General features: G+C 38.6%; 1 protein-coding gene across 4 annotated transcripts in view; it reads right to left on the minus strand.

Annotated features, from left to right (window-relative positions):
- The window catches only part of UBR5 (ubiquitin protein ligase E3 component n-recognin 5), a 151,822-nt gene that overhangs the window by 70,829 nt on the left and 67,474 nt on the right, over positions 1-13,519 (minus strand). For 3 of the 4 annotated variants that reach the window (XM_032760159.2, XM_032760158.2, XM_032760156.2), the window contains exon 9: positions 12,384-12,595. In XM_032760159.2, the coding sequence (XP_032616050.1) occupies positions 12,384-12,595 (212 nt within the window). The remainder of the gene's footprint in view (positions 1-12,383; positions 12,596-13,519) is intronic. The other variant, XM_032760161.2, reaches the window with a different exon arrangement.

Consider the following 13,519-nt stretch of genomic DNA (forward strand, 5'->3'; position numbering starts at 1 on the left):
AGATTTACTAATATAACACAATAACAACAGGTTATACCTCAGTGTTGTACAGAAATAATACTAATTTTAATCTTCTATTTTACCTGTACCAGTCAACCCTATTTTCAAGTCACTTTTATTGGGGGATGGAAAAGAGACCAAATTTGGAATTCTCCAAGTTAGCAATTCTTCCCTTACCTTTACCATGGATGTCTACAAACCATTACTGACTTTCTCCATAGAAGGTGCATCAAATTTTACCTTTCTACTTCATATTCTCTTCTCAATCCTATGGTTAAGAATTAACTATAATGGAATCAGACTAAGTGAGTCCCAAACCTAGATCCAACACTTACTAAGTATGTGACTTCAGGTAAACTATACAATTTCTCTGAAACCATTTCTTCATTTCTAAAATGGGTGTTAAGGTAATGCAAATCATGGTAAGGGAGAGGGGAGTGCAGGGTAAAAACCAAACGGAGTAACATATATAGTTGACCCTTGAACAATATGGGTTTGAACTGTTAGGGTCTGCTTATAGTTCTCTTCAGCCTCTGCCATCCTTGAGACAGCAAAAGCAACTCCTCCTCTTCTAATTCTTCCTTCCCCTCCTCAGCCTATTCAACGTGAAGATAATGAGAATAAAGACCTTAATGGTAATCCACTTCCACTTAATGAATACTAAATATATGTTCTTTTCCTTATGATATTCTTAATAACATTTTCTTCTCTAATTTACTTTATTGTATAAATACAGTATATACTACATATAACAAACACAATATGTGTTAATCAACTTTATTTTGTTGCTAAGGCTCCCAGTCAACAGGAGGCTATAATAAGTTTTGGGGGAGTCAAAGTTATGTGGATTTTCAACTGCATGAGGAGTGGGTGCTCCTAACCCCTTCAAAGTTCAAGGGTCAGCTGGATAAAGTACACAGCACAGAGCCCAGTGCAAAAAGCACGCAATCAAATTCAACTATGACTAATCTCCTCCCCTGACTTCATCTCTGACTCACTCAGAAAATGATAGCTCTCAGGCAGGGGCTTCCTCAATATTCCTAGCTCTAGATTTGCTTAATGAAAGCACCATTCTCACCTCCTCCCTTCTCCCCATCTCAGAGAAAGAAGGGTTTTCCTCCCCCCCTATTTAAAGATAACCCACAGACACATTGGATGCAACTCCTTCCCATATCCCCCAACAACCATCCAAACAAATCTCTCCTTCAGTCCCAACATGGTAAAGTGAATTACTGCCTGGCATATGTTTCACCTTACCAGTTTTGAGTGACGGATACGACATTTTTTCCAACTGCCAAATCAATCCATCTTCTCTTTAAACTCTTCAAATGATATGCCTCTGTTCATTATCTGTTCTGGAACCCCATCCTTCTCTCCCTAATTCACAGGTCACCATTCTCTACTGGTCTTCCACCTACCCTCCATCTCCCTGGCACTACCATGCATGGTCTTCCCTCTATCTCCCTGGTACTACCATGCACTCCCTGCCACTGATTCTTTCTCCCTGTATTCAAATTGTGCTTCACCTTCAGCCTCAGTAACTGCATCTACCAGAGCATCATGCTTTTAAATGTGTAAATCTCGTATCTCCAGACTTACCTACAGCTGTCTTAAGAAGCACAATGACATCCCTAAAATGAATCCGCCATCTCCTGCAAAGCTGTGCCTTCCCTGTAGTTCCTATCTCTATGAATGACATCACCACCCACCCGGTAATGGGAGACATGACAATAGAATTGACTGACAAGAGAAAAGGAAGAGATGAGGAGTGCTCCCAGGTTCCCATGTCTAAACTGATCTCAAATTCCTCTCAGATTCATCTTTTTCTCTCTCCCCATACCCCTGCTTTGGTTGAGATCCTCACAATTTCCTTGAACAACTGTAGCATTCTCATAAGTGACTTTCGATTTTTCCTGTTTCTTTCTCCCATCATGCCAGTAATGTTCACCTCCTTAAAACTAATCAAATACAACAAAACAAAACCCCACCAATCACATCAAGTCACTTCTCTAAGGACTCTGTTGACTTCTTAATTGCTGCAAAACAATATCCTAACTTCTTGCGTGGCAAACTGTCTAGTCATCTCCATCCCACCTCTTCTCCTACTCCCCACCACAAAGCAGCAATTCTGAATTTTTCATTGTTCCTCAAACACATCATGACCTTTTGTGACTCTGGGCCCATGCCCAGATACGTTTGGAATACCTTTGTGTCTTGGTCAATGCCCACCTCACCTTAAAAATGCTGCTTAAATGCCATCTCCTCTGCGATGCCTTTGCCAGATCTCTCAGGCGGTACTGGTCATTTCCCATTCTGAACCCCTATAGCACTTTATTCATACTTTTAGCCTAGCGCTGATCACATCATGATCACATTATATTCTGTGTAAATGTTTGTGTTCCCCACTGAATTCCTTGTGGAAAGGCCAGTATCATACTCACGACTATATTACCATATGCCAGCTTGGTATATGGCACAAAGGAACACACTGACCAACTGTTGAATGAACAAATTAATCTTAACCCCAGCTTCTTTGGGTAAATGCCTTACTAGAGCAGTACAGTCCTGAACAAACCATCCCAATAGCAACAGCATGGTGCATGAGGCCCTCTGGGAACTGACGTGCCTTTATCTTTCAGAGATAGGGCAATGTCCCCCAGGGTGATAAGGTCTGGATGAGCCAATTAAACCCCTACAGGCCCTGAAAACCCACTATGGACAAATGAAGATGAACAGCACAACTATGAACCCACAGGAAGAGGACAAAAAAAATCACCTACTACTTCTTGCCTGCTTCAGATTTATCTGTATTAAAGAAACTTACTGTATGTGGAGAAATATAAAACAATCAAATACATACACAAGGACAGTATTTTAGCTCACTCATTTCATAAGTCATAGAAAACAATGTTTTTATTGTTTTTATGAAATACAAATTGCTGCTTCTGAGCAAGCTGACATCTGCTCAATCCAACTACAGAAAGCGGCTATGCATATTTCCTTAAAGAGCAATAGTTTGTAGCTCTATTTTTCAACAAAAAGAAGTTGAATCAGTAAATCTGCAACTGTCCAACATAAATGGGTCATAAATTTAACTAGAAATCCTTCCTCAAAGGGGGAAGGAAAACTGTTAAAAATATGAGACATGAAATAGTGGCCAAAGTTTTAAAAAACACTTGGCCCAGCAACACCAACTCTATTAGCTGGCCACACCTATGTTTACTAATTTATATTGTGAAAAAGTTAGCATCTCTATTCCTAAATTTTGCCCCACAAAATTGGGGTTGGTTTTCACATTTTTTCTACTATGAGCAAACACTTGTTTTATCATTAGGTAGCAGCTCCAACTCCTGTCACTAAATACAATGTACTGCATATCATGATTGGAATGGATGGCAACCACAAGATACACTGCAATTTGGCCAACTGTGTCCATTCACACTTCATTTCTCTCTGCCTATCCACTTTTCCATATGCTTTTTCTGCTGAGCTTCTTTTCCTTTTTATGATCATTTTTCATTTTGTTCTTACTTCATATTAAATTACATTCGTGACACATCTAGTTAATCCTGGAAGTTTCCAGATGTCAATAAAAACAAAACAAAGACCTTCCCCAGCCAACTTCCACTTTTAGAATCCTCTGCCTTCATTCTCCTCAGTGTGGGAAGCACAATGAAGGTGAAGCAATATAACTCACAAGTCTGATCAGCTGGTTCCAACAGGGAGGTTGCTCCAAAGAGCTTAAACAAGGGGTCAAATGAAATGGATCCATTTCCTCTCAACATCATTCAAAGACAACAGAGTAACATACAACTCTGCAATATAAAGGGCTGGTGGGAATAATTCTACTTACTGTTTCCTCTAGACTAGACAAAAACAGATCCAGAACAGTAAGGAATATTAATGTTTATAAGCGGGGAAACAGAACCTCGCTCTGTCGCCCAGGCTGGAGTGCAGTAGCACAATCTTGGCTCACTGCAACCTCTGCCTCCCGGGTTCCAGCGATTCTCCCACCTCAGCCTTCCACGTAGCTGGGACTACAGGTGCACACTACCACACCTGGCTAATTTTTGTAGTAGAGACGAGGTTTCACCATGTTGGCCAGGCTGGTCTCGAACTCCTGACCTCAAGTGATCCGTCTGCCTTGGCCTCCCAAAATGCTGGGATTGCAGGCATGAGCCACCAAGCCCCGCCAGTTAATGTTAATTAACAGTACTGAGTCGGGCGCCGTGGCTCACATAATCCCAGCACTTTGGGAGACCAAAGCGGGCGGATCATGAGGTCAGGAGATCAAGACCACCCTGGCTAACATGGTGAAACCCCGTCTCTACCAAAAATACAAAAGAATTAGCCGGGCATGGTGGCAGGTGTCTGCAGTCCCAGCCACTCGGGAGGCTGAGGCAGGAGAATGGCATGAACTTGGGAGGCAGAGCTTGCAGTGAGCCGAGATCGCGCCACTGCACTCCAGCCTGGGCAGAGCTTGCAGTGAGCCGAGATCGCGCCACTGCACTCCAGCCTGGGCACAGAGCAAGACTCCGTCTCAAAAAAAAAAAAAAAAAAAAAAGTATCTGCACTCTCATATTCATTGTAGTATTATTTATAATAGGTAATATATGGAAAAAGCTTAAGTGTCCTTCATGGACAAATGGATAAAGAAAAGACACAACAGAAAAAAAGGAAAATTATTCAGCTTAAAAAAGGAGATCTTGCCATTTGCCAGAACATGGATAGACCCAGAGGACATTATGCTAAGTGAAATAAGCTAGACACAGGGAAAAAACATATTGTGTGATCTCACTTATATGTCAAGTCTTTTTTTTTTTTTTTAAAGGTCATATATACAAAGGTAGAGAATAAAGCAGTGGTTACTATGGGCTGACAAGGAGTGTGGGGGTGTGAGGGAGGGAAAATGGGGTTATAGGATACACAGCAGACATGTAGGATGCAAATCTAGAGCTGTAATGTATGTCACGAGGATTACAGTTAATAAAATGGTATCATATTATGGATTTTTGTTAAGTAGATTTTAGCTGCTCTTGTCACAAAATAGTAACTGTGAGATGATAGATGTGTTAATCTATTATAGTAACAATGTAGATATCTACATGTATCCTATAACATGTTGTAAACTTCAAATATACACAATAAAATTTATTTATTTGTTTATTTATTTAGTTTTTTGAGACAAGAGTCTTGCTCTGTCGCCCAGGCTGTAGTGCAGTGGTGTGATCTTGGCGCACTGCAACCACCGCCCCCCGAGTTCAAGTGATTCTTGTGCCTAGCCTCCCAAGTAGCTGAGATTACAGGCATGTGCCACCATGCCTAGCTAGTTTTTGTATTTTTAGTAGAGACTGGGTTTCACCACTTTGGCCATATTGGTCTCGAACTCCTGACCTCGGGTGATCCACCCGCCTCGGCCTCCCAAACTGCTGGGATTACAGGCGTGAGCCACCGCGCCCGGCCCAAGTGCAGATATGCATGATTTCATCTCCTCTGGGTACGTACATAATAGGGATTGCTGGGTCCTATGGTGGCTCTATCTTTAACTTCTTTAGGAACTTCCATACTGCTTTCCATAATAGCTATACCAATCTAGTTGCCAACAGCATACAAGGGTTCTCTCTTCTCTGCATCACTGCCAACATGTGCTATCTCTTGTCTTTTTGATGACAACCATCCTAATGGGTGTGAGATGGTATCTCACAGTGGTTTTAGTTTGCATTTCCCTGACAATTACTGACGTTAAGCACCTTTTCAAATATCTGTTAGCCATTTTTATGTCTTCTTTGAAGAAACGTCTTATAAGGTCCTTACCTGGTTTTTAATCAGGTTATTTTTCTGCTACTGACTTCAAGTGTTCTTTATAAATTTTGAATATTAACTCCTTATGAGATGCATGGTTTGCAAATTTTTTTCACAGTCTATAGGGTGCCTTTTTATTTTGTTGATTGTTTTCTTTACTATACACAAAGGCTTTTTGTTTCACGTAGCTCCATTTACTTATTCTTTCTTTTGAAGTTTGAGTTTTTGGTGTGAAATCCAAAAAAAATCACTGCCATGAGCAATGTCAAGGAGCTTTCCTTATATTTTCTTACAGTTTTTAAGGCTTCATATTTCACATTTAGGTCTTTTGTCTATTTTGAGTCAATCTTTATGTATTGTCTAAGATAGGAATCCAGTTTTACATGTGAAAATCCAGTTTTCCCAGTACCACTTATTGAAGAAACTACCTTTTCCCCACTGGTGCCCTTGTCAAAAATTAGTTAATAATATATGTTTGAATTTATTTCTGGGCTCTCTATTCTGTTCCATTGGTCTATGTTTCTGGTTTTTTTTTTTGAGACGGAGTCTCGCTCTGTCGCCCAGGCTGGAGTGCAGTGGTGCAATCTCGGCTCACTGCAAGCTCCGCCTCCTGGGTTCACGCCATTCTCCTGCCCCAGCCTCCCAAGTAGCTGGGACTACAGGCGCCCGCTACCATGCCCGGCTAATTTTTTGTATTTTTAGTAGAGACGGGGTTTCACCGTGTTAGCCAGGATGGTCTCGATCTCCCGACCTCGTGATCCGCCCGCCTCGGCCTCCCAAAGTGCTGGGATTACAGGCGTGAGCCACCGCGCCCGGCCTATGTTTCTGTTTTTATGCCAGCACCATATGGTTTTGATCGCTTATAGCTTTGTAATACTATTTTAAACCAAGAAGTATGGTGCTTCCAATTTTCCCTTATTGCTTTCACTATTTGGGGTATTTTATGGTTCTTTACAAATTTTAGGATTGCTTTTTTATTTCTGTGAAGAATGCCACTGGAATTCTGATAGAGATTACGTATAAATCTGTACATTGAGCAGTATAAGTTTAAAAATACTAATTCTTCCCATCCACGAAGCTCCCTAGACTCAAGAGATCCTCTCGCCTCAGCCTCCCAAAATGCTGAGATTATAAGCATGAGCCACAGCACTTAGCCAAGATTATTTTCTTAATTTCTTTTCCAGCTAGGCTGTTATTTGTGTATAGGAATACTACCGATTTTTGTATGTTGACCTCGTAGCCTGCAACTTTAATGAATTTATTAGTTCTAACAGGTTTTTTTGTGAAATTTTGGAGGCGGTTCTACATATAAGATCATGTCATCTGCAAATACAGATAATTGTACTTCTTCCTTTCCAATCTGGACGTCTTCTATTTCTTTTTCTTGTTTGATGTTCATTAGTGCTTCCAGTACTATGCTGAATGGAATTGGCAAGAGTAGGCATCCCTGCCTTGCATTAAATATTAGTGGAAAAGCTCTGAGTTGCTCCCTGTTGATTGTTAGCTATGGGTTTGTTCATATATGGCTTCTATTATATGGAGGAGCTTTCCTTCCACAGCTAAACTGTTAAAGAGTTTTTATCAAGAAAGAATGCTCAACTTTTTCAAATGCTTTTTCTGCTTCAATCAAGGTGTTCATGTGATTTCAGGTTTCATACTGCTAACATGATCTATCACATTGATTAATGTGTATAAATAAAGTCAGCCTCATATGCCAGGAATAAATTCCACCTGGTCATGATGTATATCTTTTTGATATGTGTTGAATTCAGTTTCCTGAATTTTTTTGGAGGATTTCTGCATCAATGTTCAAAGATATTATTAGCCTATGGTTTTCTTTTCCTCTGGCGTCTTTGTCTGGCTTAGGCCTTGTAAAATGTGCTTGGTTTAGATTCTTGTTGGAAGTAGGTTGGTGTAAACACATATATAATTACAATTTACATGCAGACATTCAGCAACATATTATGAAATTTCTAATCTAGAAAAAATAAATTGCAAAAATGACTGAGAAGGGAAAACGGAGCCATGTTATAGAACCACCTAATTGAAAGATTACCTCTTCTCACCAAAGTAAATGAATTATCAAAGCTATTCCAGAAATACAAAATGTAACAAGCAGTCATACAAGCCAGAAAAACAGTAAAAAACAGTAGGTGCACAGATGGTTACATGGAAAGGTGGATGGACAGAAGGATGGAAAGAATGGCTAGAGAAGGGTGAGTAAAGGGAGCGGGGAGAAAGGAGTCGGGGGGGAGTATGGGAGGAGAGGGGGGGGGAGAGAAGCAAGAAAGGATGGATTTTAGGGAGTAGGGATAGCATAGTAAGAAAGTTGATGTTTTGGGGTAAAAATCTTGAGAAACCAGTATAAACTTGGCTAGTTTGACTGTGAACATCATAACTTTGAACTTAGAGCACAGACTTAGGCACTCCCTCCCCTTCTCATTTTGGTACATATAGGCTGCCCTTAATTTCCTATTACACTGAATTATTACTATAATAAAATGTTTTCATAACTTGAATTCATTCTAGTCCAGTCAGATAAAGGGGGCATGCATGACCTGTATCTTTTTGGTCTGTGTCCAATTCACTACTAACAGAGAACCTGGCACATAAAACACAAGTGCCACATAAACATACTTGGAAATACCCAACTGGACCCTTTCACCCTCCCATGACCTACAGGAACTACCTGTTCTCCCTTCCTGGGACAGGACCATGCTTCTCCTTGCTGTTTGCACTTTACATAAACTAACTCGTTTAATTCTCATAACAAACCCATAATGTAAAAATTATTACTATATCTATCTATATGAGAAAATCAAGGCAGAGAAAAGTTAAAGAACTTGATCAAGATCACACAACTAGACAGTAGTAGGATTAAGATAGGAAATCCAGCAGTTTGACTTCAGAGTCCACACTCTTTGTAATCATTCTGTGCAGCCTCCTGTGATTTCCCAATGCCTCCTGTGCTATTGTGTAGGTATTACGTATGTATGTATGGAAATCTATTATGGTACTTATTCAAACAGATTAACATTATTTTTCTTCTTCCTATAAAATCTCTCACCCTAACATCTAACAAAAGGCCTAATACATGGCATATATTTAATCAAGGTTTCTAAATTAATAATGACTGAATGACCCTTGCTTTTGTCTTTATGGAACTTTCAAGATGCCTATAATTTTTAATTATGCTTTTGTATTAGTTTTGACATTTAATTCAAAGAATAATTTTGGGAAATATGTGCATTTTACAGTCACCTCAAATATTTTCAGTTCAATACTATACCACAAAACCTTAAAGAAAAGAGAACATCCTATCATTAAAATAATTTCATTGGCTTACAGAAGGGTAAAACTGCCAGGCACGGTGGTTCACGCCTGTAATCTCAGCACTTTGGGAGGCCAAGGAGGGTGGATCACCTGAGGTCAGGAGTTCAAGACCAGCCTGGCCAACATGGTGAAACCCGTCTCTACTAAAAATATAAAAAATTAGCTGGACGTGGTGGCAGATGCCTGTAATCCCAGCTACTCAGGAGGCTGAGGCAGGAGAATCACTTGAACACAGGAGGCAGAGGTTGCAATGAGCCGAGATCACACCACTACACTCCAACCTGGGCAACAAGAGCGAAACTTCATCACAAAAAAAAAAAAAGGTAAAATTTTGAAGAACTGGTTGTTCCTCTAAATGGATGCTGGGAAAGTAGGTACTAATCCAGTTCCTTTACCAACAGAATTAACCTTGCACCCTAACAAAAGACAAAATGAAAATTACTATGGACACTAACAACCACAATTAATATTTAAGAGTATTGTATTAGGTCATTTCTGAAATTAAACTAGGATGCATATTTTGATTGCCCCCACTCCTAAAAAAGCTACTCCTTCCCATATTTAAAAAGAAACTTCATTGCTGCATCTGCCATTTATAAGCCATTTGAAATAAGCAAAGACATGAAGTTTCCTTCTCCATAAAAATGAATGGATCAGATGCAAGCCAATTCCAAGTTTACTATTGTGTACAAAATTGAGACTATCCTTTAGCAGCCTCGTATGTCAAGAAGGTAGAAATAACACTTTCAGTCAAAATAATGCAAGTTACCAAGATTTTTTTTAAAAAGCAAACTCCAAGATTATAAAGAAAGCCACGTCTTAAGAATACTACTTTGGATGACAAATCGTCACCTGTCTCCTGCACTAAACCTCACAAGTTTCGTAAGACAGGCTCAATATCCGATCTTGTGATTAATATAGCCCCCATAAGTAGCAAGGTACTAGGCAATTAGCAGCAATGTCTGTGGCATGAAGGAGATAAAATGATAGATCCATGCTCTGCAACTGCTCTGGTTTTCCAGTGTTAGCCTTAGCATGACATTCAAACTGTCTTGAGCTGGGAATTCCTAATGGACCCCTCATTAGACAAGCCCCTACTCTTGGCAGACCACTCTCATCTGGTGCTGGTACCTCCTCTCACCAATGGTAAATACCAAGTGCATCCTGACACCCTATCTCCCTGCATTCTCCACCTACCTCTCTATTCCCTATCAAGCCTTCCTCCAAAACCTTCTGCTCCTCAGGACTCACTACCCCTAACTAATTTTGAGAAACCAATATAAGTCTCACATATTACCAGTTTCTTCACATGGTATTTATCCTGTGCCCCTGTATAATACTTTGTTTTCCTAAAGTTACATAAAAACAAGGTCTTCTTTCTCTTTAATAGCTCTCTACATTCTCTTGTAGCATTCAGCAATGCAAACAAGCACCTTATAGTATTTGCTGATCACTATGATAATGCTTAACAGTTTAATTAAAGGCTTAAGTTGTTTTCTTTCCCAGAATTCAAGTATGAATTTCTAGATTTCAATCATGTGCTAATAAAAAGTGTTTTTTTGATGTTGCTATTTTAAATTTGGTATTCAATGGAAAAAAGAATGTAGGTAGTATATACTTTGTTTCACATATCCCTCTTCTTCCATTCACTCAGTAGCTAAACAAACCAAGGAATAATGCACTAAAAGTCTATACAGTGCCAAGATTTCATGATGCACTTACAACTGTCTCTAAAAACAAGGTATACTTAAAAACATATCTATCATATTTTTAGCCAGGCCAACAAGGGCTAGCTAAATCTAACAGAGGGTATAATGGCTAGGCTTGCTAAACTGATACTATTCAGAAATACTTTCATTAATCAAAAATAATACATGACAAACCTAGATTAATAATACGTGATGGCCCTATGAAAACATAATTCAAGAGTCCTCTTTTACTTCCTGCCAATATGAAACAGACACAACTCTAACATGATCCACACAAGAGAAATAGGAAATAGTAACTGATGTACCAAAAGAAAAAAAAAGTAAAAGCCCAATGGTTTAAATCACTCCCTACCACATGAAGTAAAAGTAGGACTTGGGACATTTCTAGTTTTAGGGAAATAAGTAAAAGAATGCAATTCAGGGAAAGTTTGGCAGTTGCCAAAGAAAACAGAATAACCTTTTGATTCCAAAGAGACTGATTAAAATTCATGTTTCTTCTTGCATTCAAGCTTGCCACATGAGCTGAATGCAGAGGAAAATAAATGAACTACAACAAGACTCACAGTAACTACGGAAACGTAAATTTGCAAAGTTAAATAATATTCCCCTTCAATATCCTGGATTCAAGTTCTAAATCAAAGAAAGAAAAGTAACCCATATCAGGCTCTCTTTATCTGCTAGTAGGGCCCCAAAGTTCCCATCTTCTTTTAGTTTATTTCTGCTTTAGAAAATTTCCTACCCAAATGGTTCTGGAAATAAGAAGAAAGAGACGCAGTAAAAAACAAGTGAAAAACATGGGTTCCAATAGGAGCCTCTGAAGATGAACTATCAATTACATACATACCACCAACAGGATGCATCCACTCTGTTTCACTTATGGCAGTGATGGATTTTTAAAGATTCAAATCAATTACCAAATCCTAGATGTTTTCTAGAATCCAGTCATTGCACTATTCCTCAGGATGCAGAGCATAACTCCCCTAGCCCATTCCTGTTCAGTCAGCTTTGTCTCCTATAGCATTCACTGCAAAGGATCTGTCAGAACTCACTGCCATTAAATGGCATAGTTAACTAAACAAAGGAACACAGATCCCTAATCTTGTCATGATATACATGCTGTATCAATGACCAAAAACATGCCCTGCAGAAACTGGTGTCCACCTGACTTTAGAAATTTGACAAAACAAATTTCTACCAAGGAATGTAACATCACTTACTGGAGTAATTATTACCAGAAAAGAAGTACTGGAATAGCATGCTGATGTGTTATCTAGAACTACCATCCTAATTTCTCTGATTTACTTCATCAAGTAGTAAGATACATTGCACCACTGAATACATCTCACTGAGATGACTCATGGAGTGCCAAATAAAGATATATTCTATTTATATTTTAAAACAAAACAAAAATATTGTTTTATATTTGTGTTTTTCCTTGAGTGATAGTACAAAAACCAGAATAAATAAAATAGAAACCTTAGAGGGAGGGGTTGTCAGGGATCCATTTAAATGGAAACGGTGTGAATTTTTTCCAAATACCTTATCAGGCCACCACTGCAAATCTTCTCCTAGAGATACTGGACTTTGAACAGGTGTATTCTTCTTATCCAAGTTTGGCTCTCCTTCCTTGCTGGTAGAGCCCCTTTCATTATCAAATGAGGCTCCATCAAGCCACCTTCGTTCACGTAAACGTAAAACGGATTCACGTTCACGCAACAGCTCAGAGTCTCTCTCTAAGGGAAGAAGGAGAACTGGTATGCAATTGGGTCACACCAGTGGGATAAAAGTAAGCCACTCTCTAGTAAAGACCCTTCAGGATGCAACTAACAGCAGTTTATCTACTCATAAAAATTTATGTAAATGTATATCTAATAAGGCTGACATGCAACATTCAAAACATCAACCCTTTCAAGTGAATGTATAAAAATTATAACTAGTATTTTAAAAAATTAGAGGCAGGCTTTTGTATATTTCAACTACACGGTTTTAGAGTGAAATTGCTTTATTTTGAACTATATTTGTTTTTTTTAAGAATTTTAAATTGTTGGCTTTCATTAGAAATGCTTACTATAAATTCAAGTTACATATTAGAAAATATACACTCCTCGTTTGTCTACTGGTGGGTTTAAAAAGCACATAAATTTAGAACTTCAACATGTTACGCATATAAGCAAACTCAAAAAATGCACACATAGAAAAAACCCTAAAAAGGGTAAACTATGAATCCATTAATAGAAGCTAATTATAAAGTTTTTAAAAACCCAAGCCCTTGTTTAGAGTAATTTTTATAGGATGAATTGTTATGAATAAGTCTTAAAATTTTACTGAGGAACCAGTCTTTTTTTTAAAAAGAATCTTTATAAAATGATTTCCTTACCAAAATGCTTCCCATGGCTATTGGCCTACAAACTATCTAAAGCCAGTTTTTCTGAAGTTGCTCATACATTACTTTTTAAATAACGTAATCAAAATAAACTTTCTAAGACTAGGATAAATAAGGATTAGAAACAATAATTAAACTGAACTATACAAAACTGCCATATATATAGGTCAAAAGTGGTCAAGTATTAGCTATTCCATATGGTTCAAACTAAAAGTAATGCCTACATAGGATGAACATAGGAAAAGAGACATTTGGCCAGGTACAGTGGCTCACACCTGTAAGCCCAGCACTT

Source organism: Hylobates moloch, unplaced genomic scaffold (assembly GCF_009828535.3).
Source record: "Hylobates moloch isolate HMO894 unplaced genomic scaffold, HMol_V3 SCAFFOLD_9, whole genome shotgun sequence".
Classification (NCBI taxonomy): domain Eukaryota; kingdom Metazoa; phylum Chordata; class Mammalia; order Primates; family Hylobatidae; genus Hylobates; species Hylobates moloch.